This window comes from Carassius auratus, chromosome 12, assembly GCF_003368295.1.
Source record: "Carassius auratus strain Wakin chromosome 12, ASM336829v1, whole genome shotgun sequence".
In the NCBI taxonomy this organism is placed as follows: Eukaryota; Metazoa; Chordata; class Actinopteri; order Cypriniformes; family Cyprinidae; genus Carassius; species Carassius auratus.
The window spans coordinates 11,623,276-11,635,497 of NC_039254.1; the positions used below are offsets into that span (position 1 = coordinate 11,623,276).

At 39.1% G+C, this 12,222-nt stretch overlaps 1 protein-coding gene across 2 annotated transcripts in view; it reads left to right on the plus strand.

The window, feature by feature from the left end:
• mpp7a (MAGUK p55 scaffold protein 7a) overlaps positions 1-12,222 on the plus strand; it is a 116,193-nt gene that overhangs the window by 90,572 nt on the left and 13,399 nt on the right. For both annotated transcript variants that reach the window (XM_026276993.1, XM_026276994.1), the window contains 3 exons: positions 4,260-4,430; positions 8,438-8,518; positions 11,591-11,684. In XM_026276993.1, coding sequence (XP_026132778.1) covers positions 4,260-4,430; positions 8,438-8,518; positions 11,591-11,684 — 346 coding nt within the window. The remainder of the gene's footprint in view (positions 1-4,259; positions 4,431-8,437; positions 8,519-11,590; positions 11,685-12,222) is intronic.

Here is a 12,222-nt window from a genome sequence, read left to right on the forward strand (position 1 = left end):
ATAAAATTTTCTTAAGTACAAAAAAAAATGCATAAATACATTTATCTGAAGCACATTGCTTTACAGTTATATACATTTTATCGCTCCTTAAAGGGATAGTTCACCCAATTAATTACCTTATCATTAATTACCCTCATGTCGTTCCAAACCGTAAAACCTTTGAGCCGGAAGAAAGGAAATTAAATTAAGACATTATTTTTGTTTTCTTTCTGCACAAAAACTATTCTCATAGCTTCGTAAAGTTAAGGTTGAACCACTGATGTCCTCACTGCCTTGAACATGGTAGTTCCATTGTCATCTATAGTGGGTCCGAAAGCTCTCAGATTTCATCAAAAATGTATTGATTTATGTCCTGTAGAGGAGTAATTAGTTCTTTAGGGTGAGTAATTTTTGGGTGAACTATCCTTTTAACTGCATACAAATAAATATATAGAGGTTTTTAGTCTGTGTATGTGTATATATAGAGTGGCTCAAAGAAATGTTAATCCTTTCTCTAAATTTTGAATTTTGTTTAGGGCAGAGAAAAAAAAGAAAATCACTCCTTGATTCAAGTCTATTCTCCTCCGGCCAACAGGAAAGAAGAGTCGGTATTCAGCGCTAGCCTGTAACACTTGGGCAGAACACGACTTTCCACTTAGGCAGCACAATGGAATCCACTCCTACAGTGTGTTTCCCCTAGACAGCCATTCTTAACGAGTTCAACATGATTCAAAGCAGTGCCCAATACATATTTCAAATAGCACTACTAAATACTTGTTTTTCTTTAATCGTTGCCTCTGATGGTTATCCATCTTCTCCCCTGGATCCAGGCAGCCAGTTCATGCTTATCTGTGGGAATGCTGAGCGATAACTGGAGTTGGTAAACCGTTTGTCTGAGTGCACAGAAAGATACTTTTTTGCCCTACGAAAGATGGAAAACCGTTAGTGTGCACATGAGATGAGATCAGACGATTCTTGTACGTGCGATGTGCTCCGGAAACTTCTCAATGTTTGATGCTGGGGGTCTCCCTGACACCACCCCAGGGGCCTGTACAATACGGCTAAACCTTTCTACAGATGACTGTAAAACAGGGTGGGAGGGAGTACAGGCCACATGCCTGTCCCCTGAATGGATCGTTCACATGCCTGACAAAGAGCTCTCCATTAACCTTGTTTGGGGTGGAAGGTGTAGGCCGAGGCATTTCACAAGAGAGAACTTTATTTGAGTTCATTTCCTCTTTTCAGGAAGCCTTGAAACTACAGCTAACTTTGTTCAACTGTATCCACCTTCACTCTCTTAATCTGTAAAAAGCAGCATACTTGGGAAAATTTACTACATGATTAAATATGACTTACAGGCACAGGACAAGGATTATCCATTCCAAAATAATGGATAAAAGAATTAGTCGCAGGTTGTAAACCAAAATATGATGGAAAAATAGGGGAGCTCTTTATGAAATCATTTTCTGTTTGATTGATCGCTGTACAGAGTGTTATGATTCCCCTTTTTGACCTTTTTCTGGTTCCCTTATCTTTTTGATAAATGTGAATGTGCATCATTCCGTATCCACACGGGGAGTTAATGTGTTTGAAGGTTACTACCCCTCATCATCCTCAACGTTTTTAAATCCCTCAGGGCTTTCACCTCACACATCTACTAGATTTCTTCCACGGCTGTAAGATATTATTGCTGTGGAAAATGGGCATTGGGGAGCCACAGCAGCTCTCAGGCGATTGTGTGTGCGGCGGTAGCGCATGTCTTTCTGTGTTTACACAAAATTTGGGCCATTTCATTGTTTTTCCTTCCATGTCTCAGTGGAAGAACAGGTTTGATTTGTGAACTGCTAGTTGGTGATGGTAGGTTGCGTAGCTCTGAGGTCCAATTAACTCGTCACGGCACAGTGCACGCCATTAGGAGAGGTGCATGTTTGGGCCTCTACGGCGGGCACGTGTCGGTCTTCTAGCCTGTACTGTCATACTGGAAGGGAAATGGAAGGAATTTTATGACTGTCCTTGGCTAGCTGGCTTTCTCTTTTTATATTTATCTTCGTCCCCAAACCAGAAGGTCCTTGGCTGAGCATTTCTAATATACTCAAGCTGCCATCTGTCCCCCCACATATAGATTTGTCTCACAAAGCTGCGTCCTTTGGAAAAAGAGAGAATTAAGGAGAAGCAGGCCCAACATTTCTGCTCAGACTGGAATGGATTAATTTTCAAATTTTTTTTCGTTCTTATTCGGCCTCAATCAGTTACGGGGACTGGGGTTCAATAGTGGGGTAGAGTTGCTTGCTTGCTGAGCCTTGATTTATTTATCCTCATTGAGATGGAAAGCAATATTTCGGCTATTTGGATGGAGCTGTCTATCCTGTTTTAAGTGATTTTGAAGGGTCCCGATTACGAATCCTCTTCAGACAGTGAACCGCAATTTGCATTGACTAGGCACAGCCGAGCAGCTGTAATAAAAGCTTTGCACCTGCTCTGTGTTTGGGGAAAATGGAGATTCCTAATGCCAGAGCTAATCGACTATCGAAACTGAAGGGTACAAAAATTGAATGGAACAAGCCACTCAGTGTTTCAGCTTACTAAAGGTCACCCTCATATCCTCTCAAAAGGAATGATTTGGCATTGGTACCTTTTCCCCATCGAATGATGTTGATATTTGTAAGGTAATCATACCTATTTGCTTACCTGGTTGTAATTATGCAGTTCTTGATGTTTTTGCTCCAGTCAGGGTTGAGTTTTTGCGTGATGGCAACACATCAAGTGGTACGAGCAGCATAGACCACAGGTTAGCCTGAGTGGAGGAAAGCTCTGTCCTAAAAGCTTGTAACCATATCCTCACTGTGGAACCACACAAACACTTGTGTTGTGGTACAGCGGGCGCTTGACTTACGGTGTGTTTCATTTGTATCCCAGCGTAGGTCCACACCAGCCCTTATTAGGTGACTGTGTGGAAAAGAACAAGCTGTAAAGAATGCAGGATCTGTCCACGGCCGTACATCTGTGCTCCGCGGTCTCTCGGTGCTGTGGAAAGTATTAAAGGGAGACTGGATCAGAGCGCTTTTTTTTTTTTTATTCCCCTTCTTCTCAGTCCATAATTTTCTTACTGCCGTAATCTTACTTGGGCATCTTGCATCATATCCCTGCGTTCATTAATCACGGTTGAAAAAAATAAAACGCAGTAGAGGCAGGAGAGGAAAAATGCCTTATGCAGAGATGGGGTATTAGGTGTCTCTGGTTTGGGGCTGTGCTAGACTAACTAGCATCTGTCATGAATATAAAACCGTGCTGCTTAAATGAGGGGTACATTTTGAGTTTTGATACAGTCTGGGGTCATTAAAGACAGACTGGTGCTGTCCAGAGTAATCAGACAGGAAGTTTTGTGGTGAGGTTCATAACAACCTTTTAGGGCATGAAAAAACCACCCGTGGCTATGACCGTGTCCTGAAATAGCCCACCTCCTGCTGTGTCCCCATGAAAATCGTAGCCTCAGATATTTCGGTCTGGTCGTTTTGTTACCTGGACGCGGATGAAAGAACCACAAGTCGGTTCATATGATGATAGCGCACAGGAAAATGTGTTATGATCAGGCCCAGACGAAATCTATGGACGTTTTTCGTATTTTCCATGCTGATTTTTAGGGGAAAATCTGTGGAATGGGTTTAGATATGGTAAAATGTGGTATATGGAACTAATAGACCTAAACACTTGACAGATGAAAGAGTAACAAATACATTAAAATATCTGATGAATGAAATCTTAGGGAACATGTGGAAAATAGTAAAAAAATAACAAATAATAATAAATATATATATATATTTAGAAGACAAACAAATATACCACAAACATTAATATAGCAACTTTAAAAGTGGTTCAAGATGCTAAGGAATATGCATGCATGTACTGCTGTACAGTACCATTCAAAAGTTTGAAGTCAGATTGCATACTTTCATTCAGCAAGCGCACAATAAATTGATCATAACTGACAGAAAAAAAGGACCAAAAGATTAGGAAGCACAACTGCTTTCAACAAGTGTTAAGCTTTTTATATCAGGCCTACTTCCGAAAAGCATATTAAGCACTGACCACAACCTCAAACCAATACAGGTGCAGGAGGCAGGGTGAAAGGATTGTGAATGTCTTAAGAAAGAACTAGTAAGTGTAGGAATGTGTTAAGATCCAATAAGACTTCTATGTCTATATCCTCATTCTCAAATGCACACAAAGTAAGACAAGCTTGTTGTTCTTTTGTCTTGATTTGTTTCTCTCTTCCTCTCCAGCGGGTCTACGGAGGAGTTTTCGTCTCAGCAGAAGGGATAAGAAGACAAATAAGTCCATGTATGAATCTAAGAGAAGTGAGCAGTACGACACAGCAGATGTGCCCACTTATGAAGAGGTGACGGCTTACCGCAGAAAACATGGAGACAGGCACAGACTAGTCGTGTTGGTTGGTAAGTGTAACATATTTGGTATATAAAAAGTGATTTTTTTTTTTTTTTTTTTTTTTTTTTTTGCTGTCCAAATGTTGGACATTTTCACTTAATAATAACAAGGAATAGGCCTAGTTCAAAACAACACTATTTTGTGGCTATACACAATCAGTGCTTTATCCACAACAGCACTTTACTGTAACCTATAAATCCTGTTCTGCTGTGGGACAGCCCTCTAAAGACCCCTAGAGCTGACGGGACCGGTTTAGGATTAATTCATCTTTGTGACACTTCATTCGCAGCGCTGGTGTTCTATTGGAACATTTTAATATTATTCACCAAAGAATTGTTAACACTTATTTTCAAGGGAACAGTGAAGGCAAAACCGCAGCGAGCCGTCAGCTTTACAAAGTGAAAAAACCTTGAAATTAAATTAGATTTTCAAATGTCAGATTTGGTGTTTGTTTGCCAGAAATTCTGGACAGGGGATATAGAGGCCTGAACAATGAATTAAGTTTTTCATAAAAGTGTGAATAAAAAGACATTTAGATTTGTATGACCGATAGCTTGAGGGTTTCAGGTTCCTTTCTTTTGTTTCAGTTTTTTATCATGTTGAAATGCTGCATCAACCTCCCCTACTCTAAATCAAGTTCATAATTAGTTTTCCCCAGTGTAAAGGGTAGTTGTTGTGAAAATGTCCTCATATACTGACAAGTAATGTTGACCAGGTGTATCAAATATTTCACATACAAATCTGTGAGAGGTAGCACAGGGTCACGGTTCACCGCATTAGACCAGTCCGTGTGTTTGTGAACGCAACACGGCATATGGATTCTATCACAGTTTTGTTGGTGCATGTAATTAATGGGGTGTATTTTCACATGCCTGTGTGAGCGAGTGCATAAGGTGGTCTGTTTAATTAATCAAGCTTTTCCTACTGTCAGGATGCCCCTCTGGTCATTTGCAACTCGTACGGTTAAACTAACACAAATAGTTTCAGTTTTGTCTCATAAGGTGGAGGGCAGCATCAGGGATGTATCAGTCGTGACAATCCCAAGGATGTTGAAAAAGGGTCGGCTGTGGTTTCTCTGAACTGCTATTCTGTCCCTTGAGGTCATGCTTTAACTTTTCCTGGCTTGCACTTTTTATTATTATTTTTTTTCTTGTGTCTTTGTCATGCTCCTTGCTGGCGGTTTTATTGCATTTAATAATGCTGCCATTTGAATCTATTTTTCCCCACACGTCTCTCTTCGTATCCTTTGATTTGTGCTTTCTTGCTATTTTGAATGAAAGTGATTCATTTTAACTGTTACACTCCCATTAGATGTTTACCCCTGTCTGCAGACAACAGGGTCGAGCAAAATCACCCCAGAACAAAATAGTCTTATTTTACTTTGCTTTCTCTAACACGACTGACCCACGGTTTGCGTTTGGTTTTCAAACAACTTTCCAGACGTATCAAGATCTTATCTGTTTGGATACATATTAATCGAGCGGCCAAAGTCAACACATTTAACATATGCGCAGCTTCACAAGCCCACCGTAGTGTTTTAACTGAAACCTGATTATTTAACATAGCAAATGATCTGTTTTTTTCTACATGTTTGAGTTAAGATTGAAGAGATTTCAGTTTATGTAGACCCAGACAGAATAACGGTGGAACAGAAGAATGACCATTGTGGAAAATGATGATCTGAAGGAGCTGTCGGTTCAAACAACAGATCTGATTTTTATTTCCTTTTATATCAGGATTTAGTTTCTGTTTCCAAACACCTCTGTCTGAACTTTTGTAATTGAACATTACAATTTGGGCTGCATTGTGTTGTTTCTTCCTAGAACTATCAAGTACAATTTTTACTCATCTGAGCAGTTGGCAGGGTGCTCTACAAGTATGCCCAGCTTAAAATCTCACCAAAAAAACTTTAATTGTGAACTAATCACACATGGAACTGTGAAAAAAAGTGATTTATTTGATACATTCGGTGGAATATGTTGATGTTGATAATATGAGGACATGATGACAGTGTTTTAAGGAGTGTTGAGAGAACGTTGGATGGCGGCCCCCCCATGTTCAGCCAGCCTAGCAGCTCCTCTAGGTTAACTGCATCTGCTCCGCGCTTGGCCTGGAAGTTATTAAGCCTTTCGTATTAGCCTTCTCCCCTAATGAGCGCCCTAATGACTACTGACACTTTTACGACAGCTGCAACCTGCCCCCATGAGTTAGTGCATACACTCGGATTGAAAAACAATTACTCAAATGTGTTATTTTATTGGGGCTATTGAAGAGTGAAGGGCAAGTTTTTGTTTTGGCCAATAAAGCGTATGACAATGAACAGAATAATCAGTGAAAAAAATACACGAAGACAAGTCAGTTAACCTCTTTGACGCACCACCGTCCCATTTTGAAGGCTGTTTAGACTGTAGGTTCTGTCTTTCTGCTCAGCGCTTGAACACTGACTGCAAGTTTCAATGCTGTTTGTGGCTTTTTGCACATAAGCGGCTATACATCAGAGATAGGGCGAGCCGTTTGCAGAGATGAGTGACTGAGGGCTTTAAACTCATTTAGTGCACATGATGAGTGAACAGAATGGCCAAGGGACTACAGACCATCCGTCTTCCCTTTGACAAGGTTTCTATGTGGCATGCAGACAGAGCCTAGTGGGGTCTGGAGATTAACATCCCCTGAAAATAAAGACTGTTTGAGTTTGTGGGTGCTTTTAAGGGGAAGGAGCGTTTGCGTAAGAAATATGGCTGGTTGGAAACATGCATTGCGGTGTACTTTTTTCCTTTTCCACCTATATATATATACACACATAAACACAGTTTTTACATATGGCTCTCAAACAGGAGCTCCACATTACTCAGTGACCCTGAAACACAAGAAATAATCTTCTGTTTCCTCACCGTAATAAATCAGCATCTTGCTCGTCTCCTCTATCACAGTGGAATAAGGATACGTTTTGCACCGTCATGGGCTTCTCATGATGTCATGTGTGTGTTGGAAAGTGTAGGATGCCTCTAATGTGTATTCTCCCAGCTAATAGGAAATACAGCTGTTTTGTGTTCTCTAATATATAGATTTTGATTTGTGCATGTCTCATAGCAATCATTAACGGCTAATAGAAAAACCACGCTTGACTCTCCGCATTATACAGTGTGAATCTTGGCCTGTCTTTAACAGGGCCTTGACGTGCATGGAGGGATCAAATCTCTATTGCTGTGTATTTTTGCTGCGTATGTGGCGCAGACTCTGTGACTACAGAAAGAACAGCTCAGGGCTTGTAGTGAAAAAGAGTTGCAAGGAGGTGAAATGGATGTGTTCACTATGCTTGGACTGGGTAGTACAGTGACATTTAAGTAATATTTTTTTTTATGTATAATGCATAAAGTAAAAATCTAAATATGTCAATAAAATACAACTTAACAACTTTACTGTTTTAAATAGCTGTACTTTTTTTAAACAATTATTTGACTACAGTGAGTTAAATTTGTAATCCAACTTACGGTAATTTTGTATACACTTTAAACTTTTTGTCTACACTACCCATCAAGGGTTTGGGGTCAGATCAGCTTATTCTCACCAAGGCAGCATCTATTTGATTAAAGAAAAAAAAAAAAAGAACAATGTGAAAATTGCAGTTTAAAATGATTTTTTCAGTGTGAAATGATCCTTCAGAAATCACTCTAATATGCCGATTTGGTGCTCAAGAAAAGTTTATTGTATTGATTAAAATTTTTGTGGGAACTGATCTTTTTTTTCAGGATTCTATAACAAATAAAATGTCAAAAGAACAGGATTTATTTTATATAGAATGACTTTAAAAGTATTGATGTCTTACCCCAACCTTTTGGACAGTAGGGTGTTTTCAATAAAACATTTCATTCTTAAAAAGTCTCTCTTTTTTTTCTGTGTTTTTTGACAAAAATAGAAATTATACAATAGAAGAAAAATAGCAATATGCTAAAATAAGTTAAGCAAGATATTAATGGACTTTGTTTTTGTGTCTCTCTCTGTTTTGCTTATCTAGGTCCTACTAGTGTTGGTTTGAATGAGCTCAAAAGGAAGTTGTTGATATCCGATCCACAACATTTCAGTGTCACCATCCCACGTAAGTCCTTCCTTATGTGTGTGCCTTTGTGTGACAGTATGAGACTGATTTTTACCTTTGTGACAATGACTCTCTCACCTCGTCAGTTCTACTCAACACGTTCCTCTGTCCCCTTCCCTCCCTCCAGCATCCAGAAACACACAATCCAGAGAAATACACCAGACATATAAATAAGCCTGCAATACAGGCCGACTCTGTGGAGAAATTAGAAGCAGTAAAGTGAGAGACGGAGCTCGAAAATTTGAAGTAGTTCAGAGACATTTGCCAGAAAACCTGTGACTGTTGATATAACAGTTGGATGTTTGTTACATTCGAGTTTGGCTTTAATAGATGTGTCTGATTTAGGCTCTGACTCTTTGAAATGTCACTGGTATTGAAATCCTATTTAAAGTTTTTGCCTTAATTGCTGGCTAATTGCTCACAAATGTGACCCCTGCATTAGTCTGTATTATGTAGCCCGGCTCCTCTCAGACCTAACAAATGATTTAGATTAAAGGGATGGATTCTTGGAAAGGGACTTTATTGAAAGTGCTTTTTGGTCATCTTTCCCCTTTTATTTCAGTCCTGCCAACTCCAACTCTCACTGTTAATATGGAGTGATTAAACATTGAATATTTCTATTAAATTTTTTTTAAGGAGACCAACTTGAACTATTGCTTCACATTTCCAACAACTGGGTATTTTAAAATGCAAACCAGTCATGGCAGCAGCGCTAGTGAGATTGTAGAATACGATTAGTTGGGAGCACTTGAACATTTTGTCTCCTCTCCAACTTTTACTGCTATTTTCCATGATCTTAGAATGAAATTCAAATTCTTTTGCCACACCAAAAACATTTCCTATGCCACAAAGCTAATGCCAGATGAAATATATTCTATTTCTTTCAACAGTACAAGGGAGTAACTTTTTTTTTTTTTTTTTTGTGAGCACCAGCAGTTGGAGGTATAATAACATGTTATCTTATGTCTGTGGTGGGCTGTCATCATGAGAGGGGGATGCCTCTTCATCAAATATGTGATGGGTTGAGGGCAACTAATAATTTACTCCCATCCCACCCAGCCCATACATTCTCTCTCCTCTCTCTCCCTCTGTCTTTATCTATAGGAATAGGTGTCCACTTACAAACTAAAGATACAAATTAGACAGCCTCTTGTCCATTCATTTTATAACCAATTGTGCATTGCTGCTGAAAGATTTTTGTCTGTGTTTTTTTTAAAGGAGTCTCTAATGCGTACCAAGGCTACATTTATTTGATCAAAAATACAGCAAATAGTAATTTTCAAACCAAAATACAGCAAATAGGAGAAATAATATTGCAAGTGTCACATGGTCATTCAAAAATTATTCTGATATGCTGATTTGGTGCTAAAGAAACATGGTTTATCGTTATGACAATTAAGAATGATTGTTCTGCTTGATATTTATGTGGGAAACCTTTTTCAAGAAAGTTCAAAGATCAGCTTTTTTTTCCATAATATTATAAATGTCTTTACACTTTAACATTGAGTTTAAGCAACTTAATTAATTCTTGCTGAATGAAAGTTAGTTTCTTAAAAAAGAAAAAAAAAAAAACTTTGAACTGTAATGTGTTTATATATTTAAAAAAAATACAGGAAAATTACCAATATATGTTATGATGAATAGATAGAGTGATAGAGACAATTCAGTAGGGGCCTTGGAAAAGCAGAAGAAAAAAAAGCAGAGGAAGAAAACACCTGGAACAAGGCGAGCTGAAATGGTGATAAAGTTTAATAGTTTGTTTTGGTGCTTCTGGAGGCTTGCAGACGATTTGTTGGAGGTGTGTTCTACAGTGACCTTTGACCTCTCCGACTCTCGTTAAGCACACCGCTGTGTCTCTCCACACTGCATACTCTGACCCTGGCTGTACCTGGCGGAGCCGTGCTGGCTGGACTGGCACGCGCCGACTGATTTAAAGACAGGAGTTTATAAGCAGCTAAAAGCAGGAATGGGGCTAATGAGGGACAGAGTAAACTCAGTGCTGGTACTGTACAGTGTGCTCCTGGGGCTTTACAAGCACCGTTACACTCACACTGCCCTTATGAAGCCTTGTGGTGAGGTGAGCCAAGACAGACACGGTGGGTGTGGCGTCAGACCTTGGAGAGGTGGTTTACTTTAAATAAAATTAAGTGGGAAATAAAGTGCCTACGGGGAAACTCCCTTTAATCAAGGAAATGTCTGTAATGAACATTTCTTCACATGTTCTTCTTGAAGCACTTTAACCATTAAGTTATTCCACCACAGTTTTCTAAGAAACCGTGCCGGGAATCCACTGGGTTTTCTTTCAGTTAGGGAAATGGTATCTAATGCCACTTTGGGCTGGGTATAAATATTGTTTTTCAGATTAAATGTAATCCTTTTAATTACATTATGTGAATAATCCTAGTATTGATTGTTAAAATCTTATGATGGTTTTATGTTAATATCTAATTTTAGTGGCTCTGTGAAAATTTGTCTGTAAAGCACCTCCTGTCCTGGACTATACCTGGACTGTTCTTAATGTTCATGTAGAAGATACTGTATAGTGTGACCAGTGTAGTTGATTTCATGAACAGTTGACTCTATGAACCAGTTCTGTTTAGTGAATCTGAAACATGCATGTAGCCCAATTCCCAAAACAATTGACTCTCTTGAGCCAGTTCTTGTATTTGTCTTTTACTGTTCTGAATCATGAGCTGGTTAATCACAATCAGTTTAAGAAATCCAGCCCTAATTTAACTATATTTAGGTTTCTGAAGCTATAGTAGATATTTTTTTCCCTCCAGTAATGTGGATGTGCTACAGTTTAATGTGGATGGGCTTGTGTTTTGTGAAAGCCAGAATACACTACCGCTTTTGCCCAGATTTTTGCCCCAATTCACAGTCTTGCCAAGTCCATTTTATGAGGTGATTTTTAAACACGTACTGCAATTTTTCTCTGTAACCATTTGCAAAATTGGCAAGTGTTTTAAAATCTTTTCATAAAAAGATTTAGCATTTTCTATTCAATCTTTCAGTGTGAAACTATACAAAATCCGATGCTTTGCCTTAAATACTTTGCCTTATCTTTCACAGACACGTCTCGATCGAAAAGACATCAGGAAAGCGATGGAGTGGAGTATAATTTTATCTCCAAACACCTTTTTGAGGCAGACATTCAGAACCACAAGTAAGTTACCATCCTTAGATTGAAACACACTGCTGGTGTGTATTATTTGGAACGAGTATATGAACGATCTTCTGTGATTTGGATTTGGGATGTGAACATTTAGCGTGGAGATCAAATAGTCAGTATTAATCATTGAAGGTTAGTGGACCGCTTCCTTTATTCTCAGGATTGTAATTATTTCAACCGTAACCCTGACACAAACACTCCACAGTGGGACAGATATAAATCTGAGAGACGGAGCCTCTGTGGCCAGTTAGTATTCAACACATCGTCCAGGGCCCTGACTGAACTTAAGTAAATCAGCACCCCAGTCAAAACAGTGCACAACAGTTTTCACTGATGTCGTCTGTCTCAAAAGCTATGGCAAACATTCACCAGCTCTGCCTTTCAGCTGCCCACTATTCTTTCATTTTTCCACTCCATTTCCTTCAAGCAAATTGTGTGTGTGAGTGTGTGCTACTTGTGTAGCAGCATGATGTGGGCTCAGATCCCTTCTCTGTAAGCGAGAGTGAGAGGGTGTTGACAGGTGGTCTTTGTG